The sequence below is a fragment of the Macrobrachium nipponense genome, chromosome 2, assembly GCF_015104395.2.
Source record: "Macrobrachium nipponense isolate FS-2020 chromosome 2, ASM1510439v2, whole genome shotgun sequence".
NCBI lineage: Eukaryota > Metazoa > Arthropoda > Malacostraca > Decapoda > Palaemonidae > Macrobrachium > Macrobrachium nipponense.
This window is the reverse complement of record NC_087201.1, coordinates 39,716,634-39,730,411: the sequence shown is the minus strand read 5'-3', so window position 1 is coordinate 39,730,411 and position 13,778 is coordinate 39,716,634. Positions and strand designations below refer to the sequence as shown.

At 36.4% G+C, this 13,778-nt stretch overlaps 1 protein-coding gene and 1 long non-coding RNA gene across 3 annotated transcripts in view; one reads left to right on the top strand and one right to left on the bottom strand.

The window, feature by feature from the left end:
• The window catches only part of LOC135220540 (blastula protease 10-like), a 54,107-nt gene extending 52,161 nt beyond the window's left edge, over nt 1–1,946 (bottom strand). For both annotated transcript variants that reach the window (XM_064257727.1, XM_064257728.1), the window contains exon 1: nt 1,806–1,946. In XM_064257727.1, the coding sequence (XP_064113797.1) occupies nt 1,806–1,871 (66 nt within the window). In that variant the 5' untranslated portion in view covers nt 1,872–1,946. The remainder of the gene's footprint in view (nt 1–1,805) is intronic.
• The window catches only part of LOC135220541 (uncharacterized), a 78,392-nt gene that overhangs the window by 56,546 nt on the left and 8,068 nt on the right, over nt 1–13,778 (top strand). The window lies entirely within an intron of this gene.

Genomic DNA, 13,778 nt, shown 5'->3' with positions numbered 1-13,778 from the left:
TAGTTTAAATAAATTTGAAAGAATATTGAGCCGGTATATATTTAGCCTCATTCATTTCTATATTTTTGCCCTTTTTTTCACTTGAGCACCTGCCCTAAAAAAGTTCTCTGCACGTCCCTGCTGCCTAAGCAAATGATTTTTCGCCGGGAGTGTACAGCAGCACCCCTTAAATTACTAAACTTCCAATAGCCATGAACAGCCAGAATCTCATGACCTGAATGCTTCTCCCCTAACCATGAAAATCCCCAAGGAATGGCCACAGTGGCCACACCAGCAGGACACACGGGTAGGAACGGGTGGAAGTTCCACATTCAATGTCACAGAGGCTCGTCTGGGTTTTTACTTGTAGTTGGCTAGGATTCCAACAAGGCACAAAAGCGCCACAGCCTCAGAGCAGTTCAGCCTTCACTCACAGGGTAGTGGTTGCAGAGGTGGTCATTCATTACACAAAGAAGTGAGTGTTAACAGGGAACAATAGCAACACTCCATTTCTGCGTCCCCAGTTGCCCCAGGATCCCTCCAATCCTGCAAGCATCTGTCTTGCATTATTCAAAGAGGTTCCAAAGCCTCTGTCCTGACACACGCGGTAGCTGTCAGCTCCTTACACTAACTGTCAGTCTAAGTGTTATATTTATATACATTTTTTTCTTTTCCTTTTTAATAAGATTCTTTTTTTTAAGATGTACCAGGAGGGAATCCTCGCAGTTACAAGATTAAATAAATCAGAGAGAGAATGGGATGGCAAGTTGGTAGAAAGCCGGTTAGAATGGAGGTAAAGTAGATTTAAAAGAGGTCGCAGTTCGGGGCTGAAGGTACGCTGCAAAAATCCTTAAGTATTGCCGCCTATTGTGCAATACTCCCTCTACAGGAGCTGAGAGGTCAGTGTGATTTTCTGTCCAGCGCTGCGTGATCTTGGGTGTTCCCATGCTTAGTGATCTGATTATGAGAGTTGTGTATTTGTTCCAGTAAATGTTATTTATAGTAATAATTTAGATTTTTTGGTAACGGTTATATTTGTTCTAAAGGGTCCACAATAATACAGTTGTTAAAAGTTCGTGTAAGACTTTACAAAAGCTTTCGAACCTATGTCTGGGTTCATCTTCAGTAAAAAAGGAAAAAGGGGGCAATATTTTTATTACATTCACAAAGTGTGTAATGTATTTGTGAAATCATATTACATTTGAATGCTGTATTTGCTGTAGTATCTGAATTACTATTACTGTTCACGATACAAATATGGTGTTAGGACAACTGCAATACAGTTCAATTTTGTACATGTAACTTATGCTTTGTAAATGTAACTCAGGTTTTGTAAATGTAAGTCAGGTTTTGTAAATGTAACATAAATGTAACTTGATCAATAGTAAGAGTTTTGTAAATGTAACATAAATGTAACTTGGATCGATAGTAAAGGTTTTGTAAATGTAACGTAAATGTAACTTGGATCGACAGTAAAATTCATCAATAAATTATATGAAATGTGCAATTTATAGGTGACCACTTCTGGTGCATTATATCACAGTTAGAGCTGCTGGGTGCGGGTTGTTTGGGATTCCTGTGTGACCGGGGCACTACTCTTGGCTATGTGCCAAAAATTTTATAATCTAATCTCCTACGGCCCCGGGATTCAGTATCAGTCCTGCAGGTACGTACACGGGATGCATGCGTGAACTTGAAAAAATTCTACGGCAGCACAGGTAGAGAAGAAATGTAGAGAATGTCGGAGTAGAAGATAATTTGTTAAGAATGTTTCAAAGTTTTTATGATGAGAGTGAAGTGTCTTAGAATAAGTCGACGGGACTTACTTGGCCAAGCGTGAGTCCAAGGATGAAGCCCAGGAAGCAAGCTGACAGGATCGGGTTAACAGCCATCTTGCCTGGTCGAAAGGGGCCAGCCAGGAACTATACTGTGGCTTCAGTGTCTGCTGGAGGTTTTATACGATTCCTCTAAGTTCGGAGATGATGTTTGCATGACACATCAGCCCATTTGACGAATGCCGTGATTTTCGTGATGTCGTCATTCGTGATATTATGCAAGTGTTTTTAGTGACTTTTCCTGATTGATGAGTATCTCTTGGTCGAAAGGTATTCACCCGAAAATCGATAGCAACTATCAACGGTGAATTAGTGATTTGAATTTCAAATGACCACTCGAGGCAGTTTGTATAAAAAACATATTCTATTTAGCCTGAACTGAAAAGTTCAATTTCTCAAATTTGATTGAAACGATTATGTATCACCTTTTCATTTTTTTAGTCATCTTTCTCATTGAGGTCATTCCGTCATTGGACCAATTTTCCATTTGCTCCAGAAAGGAAAACTGGTTATTTCAAGTTCTCTTCGGTTATTTCCACTGAATGTCAATGGTAAGGTTTTGGTATTTTCTCAACACAAAAAAAAAAAAAAAAAAAATTCCGGAGGACAATAGTGAGGAGTCATTAAGCAGCGCTTCAAGTAACTCGTGCTTTATTCCTTCAAACGCTGAACTCATTTTCTGAACTGTGAAGTCCAAAAGTAAGGATTATTTGTTAATCAATAAGATGTCATGAACTCATGTCTCAGGGGTGATTTCAGTTGCGCACTTACCTCTCGGCTGCTTTACAGATGGACGTCTAGGAAGGAATCCGCCCTTCTTTCTTCTTTCGTTGCATCGCTGGGCTCAGGAATCGAAGTAGCCTATTTCTGACATCTATTATAGCGATCTTGATACTCCTATCAGTACTACTGAATTTACAATTCACGGTATTTAACATGTAAAGGTGCGCACACACACCCATATAATTAAAAACACGCACATTATATATATATATATATATATATATATATATATATATATATCATATATATATATATATACAATACATACATATATATTACTGAACCACAGGTCTTAGAGGGTTCTCGATATGTTCAGGTTCTTTTCTTCTGCTTATTTGTTCGCACCAGAATGATACAGTTCAGGGCAAAAATTTCAATGTATATTCAAGTAGTTCATTGAATATGGTATGAACGATCTCCGCACCGATTTCAGTCTGGACAAAGATTTTGTCTCGAGAAGACATCGCATCATCTCTAGAAGAGACGCGCGCGAAAGCGTTATATCGCCAGACAAAACCATACATTGAACGATCTGTGTATGACAGACATAAGTCGCAAGCCAGGAACCTGTTCGTGACAGATTCCCGCTGAGATCGTTCAGACACGAAGCTACGCCCACTTTTGCATTTAGACAAGCCCATACACAGTGTTTTGCGAACGATATAGACAGTCGTCCAGACAATCGTTCAGACAATCGTTCAGTGTATGGGGGCCTTTAGGCTGAGACAGTACTATGATTGACCTGTGTGTGCCATTGGCTACGTGCCCACAAGTTTTACTTTTATTCTTTGTGTTATAAGTGGCGTTACAATTACTATGGCCATCCAAGCATGTATGTGTAGCCTATATGCAATTGCTTATACAAGTACATTCCACTTTATGCATATGTATCATATACCGTGGAGTTGAAACGTCTATATTAATTAAAACCACTGTATTTCCAACAGATACGGGTAGAAAACTATTTGCAATAAGAAATTGACATGTGGGCCCATGCCCTGCCATTGCCTCAAAATATGAGAAATTGACTTGCAGCCCTATCCCCTGCCATTGCCTCCAAAGATAAGAATATGATGTGTAGCTTAGGCCTATGCCCTGTCATTGCTTCAAAATATAAGAAATTGGCGAGTTGGCCTAATGTCTCATTGAATGATGTTAACATTTGACATGTAGGATTATGAAGAATTAATGCCCTCATATTGGAACTCGCTGCATAAGTCTATGCCACATTTCAGTGGATGTAGTCTAAGTGCGATCTATATGCAATCATGTCGTATCACTTAAGAGCATAGCTGGACACAAAGTTGTAAAGTGTACATGCTAATATTATCGATGCTAGGTTTCAGAAAGGATGTTTTAATGTGGTAAAATATTCTAGGAGTTTATTGAATAAATAAATGTGAAAACAGTTGGCATTGATATAGTACACACACACACACACACACACACACACATATATATATATATATATATATATATATATATATATATATATATATGTGTGTGTGTGTATATATATATATATAAAGTTGACGGCGTGTATTTATTTATGTATGTATATGTATATGTTCGCTATAGACAGCGAAACTACGGGACCGAATTGAACCAAAGTTGGACCATAAATATAGATTTTATTGGGGATGGTGTTTAGCCGGGTGCTGTTTTGATCCGGATATCTGGCCATGTTAACTTCTTTATTATTATTCGTGGAGGTAAAAGAAATCATTACTCTGATATAACTTTTCACAAGATTCCAAAATATACTCTTACTTTTCTTCTGGGTGCCCTTTTGATCCGAATATCCGGCCAGATATCTAGCCATGCTTACTTCTTTAATATTAGTTGTGAATATAAATGTAAAACTTATTTTGATATAACATTTCACGAGGATTCCAAGAATGCTCTTATGTTTCTTCTACAATAAAAAAATAACGATGATATTATGGTCCAAACAATGCCGGCCTACGGTTGGATGATGAGGGAATAAAGTCCATGTTACTATATTTCTTAGAAGGTCAGACCAGGAATACGATGAGGTGATTATTTTCAACAGTTTATTCAGACGTTTCGTAAATCGTATTTACATCTGGGATTTCTACCAAAAACTACATATACTGTAAAGTTTGACATAAAATAAAATAATTCGGGGATATCCCCCTTGGTGTGGGACCACCTTGGCATGGTGAGGGGGCTCTTGAACCCCAGGAATTAGTTCCCATGTTTGAGTTCAAGAGTCATATATTTTTATGTAGTATTTATTTGGAATAATATTGTGGAATTTTCCACATTTTGTAAAATTTATTGGACCTGACAAATAGGAAAAGATACCATAGCTTGAATGGGTTTTACCCGAAGCTAAATAGTGGGAACTGTGGTGGGACCATCAATTGCCCGATAATGTTCGGACCTGAGAGTTTTCAGGCAGAACTATTCTGCAGGATTGGACCACAGATTCCAGCGGGTTCCGGTTTGGGTATAGGGACTTCGGTATTCTATCCAGTTTGCCCATAATGTGATTAGGGTGGGGATGATTGTATTCTTGTAATACTCTCATGTGCATGTTCTAGGTGGATATACCAACATTCTGTCAGACCGAATTTCTATTCAAGACTGTAGTTTCTCACCGATCACCAAATAACCTTCAGTACAAGGGGCCCTGAATTTCACATTTTTTTTCATAAAATCATTTATTTTCCCTGTAGGATGATAAAACTCACAGAGAATATGCGTTATTATAGTGCTAATAATGCCTGATAAATTCATTAGCCTGTCTTGATTAGTGTTTTTTTGGCAAATATTTTTACGATCGGCACCCCAGTGACAACCGACATATGCTGGTTACGAACTTTATGCTTATTCAATTATATAATTGGAACATTACGCAATAATTATAAATTCAATGTGACAATAACACCCTTCCTGAGACACAAAATAATATTTCATGATATGATATATTGCAAGGAAAACTATAAAAAACTAACTTGGAATGTACTAACATCTATAATGTATTGTGCCGACATAGAGGATCAGCTCCACGCTTTCTAAGCCATTGATAACTCCACTTGGAAAGGATATGACTAGAAGAATAGACCATCTCATTAATCTACCATTGGTAACCTTTGCCTTCTGGAGATGCACCAAAGGCTGATGATTTGTCTGTATAATAAAAAATCTACCATACAAGTAAGCTTGAAACTTCTGTAAAACCCAAACAATAGCAAGATACTTTCTTTATGACTGCATACATTTGCTCACGGTCCATCAGCTTACGACTTGCATAAGCAACAGGATATTTCCTCCTGTCATGTAACTGCATCAAAACAGCGCCTATCCCACTACTAGATTCATCTGTCCGTTAGATAAGTCTGGAAGTCTAAGAATAGGACTACAAAGTAACATGGCTTTCAAAGTTTTGAATGCATTATCATGTTTTGGTTTCCATTTTAACTTATTGAGAAATCCTTTCATTGCCAAGTCAGTTAATGGAGCTGCTATAGATGCAAAGTTTGGCACAAATTTCCTGTAATAGCCAATTAAACTTAAGAACGACCTGACCTATTTCTTTGTTTCTGGTCTCGGTGCCTCTCGAATAGCCTTCAGTTTGTCATTTGTAAGTTCCACAGTACCACCGCCAATCAGGTGTCCTACATACACTAACTGCGTCTGAGCATCTTAATTCTTTGAGATGTTCTTCCCAAGATTCTGCATGGATGAGGATGTCATCCAAGAAACTATCAGTGTTTTCCAAACCTTTTAACAATTTATACATCAATCGATTGAATGTTGCTGGGCTGTTAAACATACCATATGGCATGACTCTGAATCTGTATAATCCATCTGGAGTTAAAAAATAGATGTCAAATCATGATCTTCTGGTCTCATTGAAATCTGTGAATACCCTTTACAAAGGTCAGTTTTTGAAAAGAACTTGCTTTGGCTAATTTTTGTCATTATCTCCTCAGGGTCTGGTACAGGTTTAGGATAAAAAACGGTTACCTTGTTTAATATTCTGAAATCAACGCATATTGTGTTACTTTCATGAGATTTTTTGCCACTACAATTGCACTAGCATATGGAGACTCAGGTGCTCGATGGCATCTATATCTATCATGCTCTGTATCTCTGCTCGTACTGCACCTCTTAATGCACAGGGGATTTGATATGATCTGTTTCTCATGGGTTCCGCAATAGTCAGATCTGTCACACCATCCCTAAATTCATGTAATAAAGTATTCAAAGATGCAAGCTTATCACTAGTTAATGTTTGACTTACATTGACAGCATAGGATTCCGTTGCTTTGATTAGTAACAGATGGACTAATTGTTCACTATCATCGGTTTCCTCTGAAACTATAAAAGCACAAGAATGAAACTGAAGTAAAGCATTTCTACTTGAATTAGGCTCTGTCCGTTGATTGTTCTTGTTAAGAAGATTTGCATGAAACATCCTTATTTTACCATTCGTATCTACACAATAATTTGCTAATCCTTTTTCAAAGACTTTGAAAGATCCCTTCCATTGCATTAACAGTTTGTTCTGATCAGTCGCGAGAAGAATTAGGAAATAGTCACCCACCTTAAAAGTCCCGGTATTTATTTTTCTGTTGTAATATTTCTTGTATCTTGCACTGGATTTCTTAAGTTCATCCTGTGCTAGTTCGCAGGTTTGTGACAGTAATGTTTTCACATCTGGCATACTCTCTTCCTTCGCCCATAACTCTTTCAGCACAGTCATTCTACCATATAAAAGTTCAAGGGTGAAAATCCAGTATTTTCTTGCAGAATTTCTATATAAGCAAATAGCATACTGGCAAGTACCTGTCGCAGTCCTTTGGTCTTTCAGAACTTATTCCTCTCAGCATTTTCTTTAAAGGTACCATTAAATTTTTCAACCCAACCATTACATGCTGGATGATAGGATCTACTAACTGCGAATCTACCTACCTCCTGCATGATGTTTGACGTGAATTGCCTACCTATGTCTGAATATTTCCTTTGGGATCCCAACTCTGATGAAAATTTGTACCAATGCCTCTGCCACTCTCTTGGTCTCAGTGCTTTCCAATGGAACTGCTGCAGCTTATCTGGTACTGTAATCCACCGTCGTTAATATATATCTGTGACTGCTATCGGTTATTGGAATAATTGGACCTACCAGATCTACTGCAACTAGCTCAAAAGGTGTATTAATCAGTGGCATCTGATCAAGAGGAACTTTTGTCACCTTACCGTTCAGAAATTTGTTCTGGCACCTGTCAAAGAACTAACAGTATCTAGTGACCTCTCCTTAGATTCTGGGTCAGTAAAATGTGGATAGAATACGACCTAAGGTTTTCTTAGCACCGAGGTGTCCTCTTAAAATACTGCCATGAATAAAATTTATCACCTTTTACTTTAAAGATTCTGGAACAACAAGTTGTTTGAACAACTTGTTATCACTGACCTTTGGTGACTGGAATGGTCAACATAACAGTCCTTTCTCTGCTATAAACCAGGTCACAGTACCGTCTTCCATCACTTTCCTCTTACCAGAATTGCATAATTTTGTACTCGCCTAGCAATTTATCTTCTGTCTGAAGTTCCTTCATTTTGATCACTGAAACGTCAACATCCACCAATCCTGGAACATTCAATGCTTATATACCCTGCTTGCTTTTTATAGAGTGTCCTCTGGTTTTAATAGACAGATGAACATCACTACCTTCTTTTTGATTTTCTCTCTTACATCATTGTTCATCAGGATCCAACTGATATCGGTCTTTCTAGGTTTCCTATAATTAGATCATACAAGAGGTTCTTTCATACAAAGAACATTTACTTTACCTGTATAGAAAGGTGTATCAATATCAGTTGAGGCCTCTTCTACTGTATGTACTGTACCATCTAGCAATACATATTTTTGAACATGACCTGTCAACTGATTGTCATTCACTAATTGATGTTCAACCACGACACCACTGCATCCTGTGTCTCCGAATACAGTAACAAAATTGTCTCCAACATAACCCATAGAAATAGGTATTTTGTCACAAACCTTGCATGTTCCTCCTATCACTTTTTTATTTCCTTCAAATTCAAGGACAAAAACTTTATTACAATCATAATATATGTCATAAATTTCTGTGTATGGTGTTTTTGTAGCTCTAAATAAAACTAACCCCAATGTTAGGTTCCAATTATTTCTCATAATGTGACAAAACTGCTACCATGTAGGATGTGTATGCGAATCAGGACAAAGACCCCAAGACGGAGAATGAAACGATTTCTGTTCATTATTGTTTGACTGATTGCTGCAAAACAGTAAATTTCTGGTCTAGTTTCTTCATAGATTAATCTTTATAATGAATTTTAGCCCCCTTATAGCACTACCGTTCCTGTCAACTCCAATTGGTCAGAAAACTTTGGGTTTTCAAGTGGTGTGGAGATTTACTTGTTTTGTACCCAGACAGACGCCGTCTCATCTAGATCTAGTATTAATATACCATCAAAGCGAGCAGGAGGGTTGCCACCCGTTCTGTAAAATACAGATTCGTTCTGTATTGGAGAGTGAGGTGTTGCGTTCTGTACTACTGAACCAATGCAGAATGCCAATTGTTCTGTATTTGGCTCTTTGGATATAATAATTTTAAAATTACACAAGTGTATTTTTCAGTCAATCTTACGGCACTGAAGGATTAAAATAAACTTGACGGTGTACATATATGTTTGGAAATTCTATAGACTTGTCGCTTCACTGACAACTGACAATGTGAGAAGTGATCTTCCAGTCCTCATCAAATATGAGAGACGTCCTCTCACCCCCATGTTAGCTGCACCTAGCCTCTGAAGGGCCCAGAAGTAGGACATAATTTAAGAATTTTTTCGGGGGCTCATAGCAATACCCCAACTGAAAAGGCTCCGGAATTCGGAAAAGTTATGGCAAACGGGTCGTTTGCCTTAACTTTTCCGAATTCCGGAGAAGGCTAGACATGCTAATCTGCAGGCCCAACTCAATCAAGTACATAAATTGGTGTCAGCTGATCTGTCAGCGAAAAATATTATCTTCAATAAACATTTCGTAATGGAAACACTGCTGATGATTCACTTACCTTCTCCGAATTCGAATATTCACAAATAGTCTTTGTGTAGGACCCAGAATTTAGGCCAGTCAATCAAGGAAGAAAAAAGGTGAATAAGGAAAAAAATCAGGGAAAATTGCAATAAGTTTTATTGTCTTCATAATAGGGTACTTAATAATGAATTAATTTTGCACCCTTCTACCGGCCCGGATTTGGCAGCCTTCTTGTAAAAATGGCAGAAAAAAACAAGTCTTTACAAATATCTCGCTTTGGACTCACGTTAGAGGGATGTGTGTCGATACATAAATTAATGAACATAAATTTTTCTCTGCAGAATCTCTTCTATTTATTTTTGTGATACTTTGCACCGTTTTGGTGCCAGAGGTGCGGAAGTGTTAGCATCTTTTTTATTTTGTACCCCCTGTGGCGGAATATTCTTTCTTTCTTTTTGCATGCAATATTGGCTAAACTTTTAGAAATGGTTGATTCTTCTTTGGTAAAAAAACAAGAGAGCTTGTCAATCTCTCAAAAATATTTTGTTCCAGGCAAATGTTTTCAACAATTCCAATCGAGACAAGGAACTAGGTTGCTTAAGGCGACGAGAAAAGCTATCAAATTAAGATTAATGGGTAACTGAAAATATACATTTAGATTTTTGCTTTATTTTTCTATAGCATTTTTGCACTGATTTATTTCTCCTTATATCTTTGAACAAAATACTACGTAAATTTATCAATCCTGCCATATCCACGACTATTTGTTTTTTCTTTTCTTGTAATTGATATTTTTTCCTAAATCGGTGTCATATTTTCAACCTTCTTATATAAACAATATTGCCTCTATATTTAATAACTACTAATTTCAAGTATTAAAATTAGAGCAAAAGAAAAAAATCAAGATTTTTTTTTACCCTGAGCTTTGATAACAAAATAGTTTTTACATGATGTTTATTAGAAAACAGTGACAAGACTTTCCTTTATTTTGTAAATCAAATGTTATATAAAAAAATTTAATTAAACAACAACAACAACAAAAAGTTAATGTAAGAGCGTTTGTTAAAGCGTACTTTTCCCGTTTGGGACCCGACCTTGAGGACCCGAGAAGCGGAGTCGGCCGGCAGTCCTCTTTTTAAGTAGTCTATAGTTGAGCTATAGTGCGCTTGGCGGGTGGATAATGCTACAGTAACTCCTTAAAATTCCGGAGGGAGAACAGAAAAGAGGAGTTGGGCTAATATTAACAAAGCCGGACTGTATTTTATGGGATCCTTGTGTATATCGATCGATGCACAACAGGTTGCAAAAAAAAAAAAAAAAAAGTTCCATTAAAACCAAAAAAGTTTCATTAAAACCAAGAATTATGTATTATTAATGTACTTATCTATATGAGTCTAATAACTAATGCGGTCTCATTATTTTTGTCGAAGGTAGCATTTCAACTGTTTTGAAATGCGTTTCTGCCTTTTATCACATTCAGACTGCGAACCAAGGAAAGCCAACGTCAGGCATCAGGCTCTTGACTTCGAGTAACGGTCTTCTAATTCGTGGACAATGATGAATGGGCAATGCTGAATAGGTAAAAAATCAGCATAGGCCTGCTACAAGAATGAATTACCCCTTGAAAACAACAAAAGTTTATCATTATTACAAAGTATTTGTCATTCCTCGTAATAATAATAATAAAAAAAAAAACTTGGCTGGGCATTGAGCGAGAAGTGTATATTTCTATGGTGTGCCGATCTTACTTTAGACGGTAACAATAGGTACTGAAGGCTAAATAAGTGAGGAACAGAAACTTTTAATAGGGTAGGGTATGTGTCGGAAATTTCCCCTCCGACTGGGATAGTTCTGACCCAAAATGGTGTAGGACTATTACAGCCTGTCCTTAAGGGCGCAATCAACAAACATCTAAGCAAAGGTCCAGCAAGATCAGGGTGGGGTTTTCAGTTTTATTATAAAAATAAATTATTCATGTTAACAAATATATAAACTGAAAGGCAGATTCACGCCAACTCACAACTTACAAATAAAATAAACTGAAACAATTGCCCAAAAAAACCTTTGAAAGTCTCCCGACATCGGCCTCAAAAATTTCTCAGTTTCTCATGATTCTGGCTTCTGAATTATCAGACTACACTTTGACTGAAAATCAACTAAGCCAAACCTCGGATAGCAAAATTACCAAAGGATTAGAGGCGAACACTTCACGGACTACTCTTACAACAAAAGCGGCTCTTAGCTGAGAGGACTTATACAAGTCTGTCTTCGGTTGGTGCCTCTAGGACAGTGATTCCCCACCAGGGTTCCGCGAAACCCTTGGGTTCCTTATGCCATCACCAGGGGTTTCGCAAGAAGTCTTGAAATAAATATGTATTGGAAATGACGCTGATCTGAAATTACACAGCTCGAATAGCAGTGGTAGATATTATATGATTTATATAAAGTAATCTATATATATATATATATATATATATATATATATATATATATATATATATATATACAAACACACACACATACACACACACACACACACACACACACACACACACATATATATATATATATATATATATATATATATATATATATATATATATATATGTATATATATATATGATTTGCGGACAATTTTCGAAAACCCATATTCGAAAGGCAGTTGGTCGAAAATCTTTTTTCGAAATCCAAACGTTCGAAAACAGTAGTTCGAATGTGTAATTGTTCGAATTTACAATTGATCGAAATACAAAATCTTCGAATAAGCAGTTTTTCGAAATGAATATTGTTCGAATCTATAACATACTTTATCTAACCATAAAGGAGAATAGGATTAATGTTAATATACGATTAATTTAATTAAATTTATTAAAGTTTTTCTAACCATATCTTTCTTGCACAATTTATCTTCAAAATAATCTATTATCTGAAGTAATAGATTATTTTCAAAAGTTTCAATGACTTTTTTTCTGGGATAAATGGCAAATGCTAATACGTAGCATTCGAATTTTGACTGAAAACTCTCTTCTTCCTGACCTGATCCAAAAAAGAAGAAAATCATCATTCTTGAAAGTCTTCATATAGGCTCTACTCGACTGGGAATACTATATCCTTCCTATGATTGGGTGTAGATAGTCCACAATTTTCTTTTGAGCGAACCCTCTAATTGAGCGACTACTACTGTTGGCAGTTGTCAATGAGAACTTTAAGGTTTTAAGGATTTTTTAACGGTATATTTTTATGTTTATTTATTTTTTATTTAAGGTAAAATAGAATGCAAAAATGCCATTGAGTTGTTTTAAGGTAATTAAAACACAAACAATGCGATTGAGTTGTTCTCGAATAACTACACTTTGGGAGAGAGAGAGAGAGAGAGAGACGAGAGAGAGAGGAGAGAGAGATGCCAATATAGAAAACTGCCGTCGGGTTTTTTCAACAAGTCGACGTTACTCATGAATTCGAATAATATTCATTTCGAAAAACTGCTTATTCGAATATTTTTTATTTCGATCAATTGTAAATTCGAACAATTATACACTCGAATTATTGTTTTCGAATATATGGTTTGCGAAAAAAAAACTTTTCGAACAATTGCCTTTCGAATAATAGTTTTTCGAAAAATAGTCCGCGCACGATATATAAATATATATATATATATATAAATAAATTATATATGTGTGTATATATATATATATACATATATATATATATATATATATATATATATATATATATATATATATATGAGAGAGAGAGAGAGAGAGAGTGCCCGTATATAAAGGTTCCCTAGGACATGAAAAATTGTTTCAGGGGTTCCTTGAAGGTATAAAGTTTGGTAATCACTGCTCTAGGAGAAAGAGGTAGAGTGACTTCTACATAGTCCAAAGTCACTTTCGCTAGCTACTCAAAGACTGTACATTGGTCAATTCGTACAAATTATATATTTTCAAGCATCAAAATAAGAGTCCTTTTAATATTCACAACACTGCCTGAGCAGACAAAATAAACGAAAAAAAATTTTCTTGGGCATATTTACAGATAAAATGAGAACCACAGACTCTGCTGCCTGCTTCCCATTTCTGCCTGCAAATTCTGAGCGTTGCAAAGGATTATCGGGGAAAAACCGATCC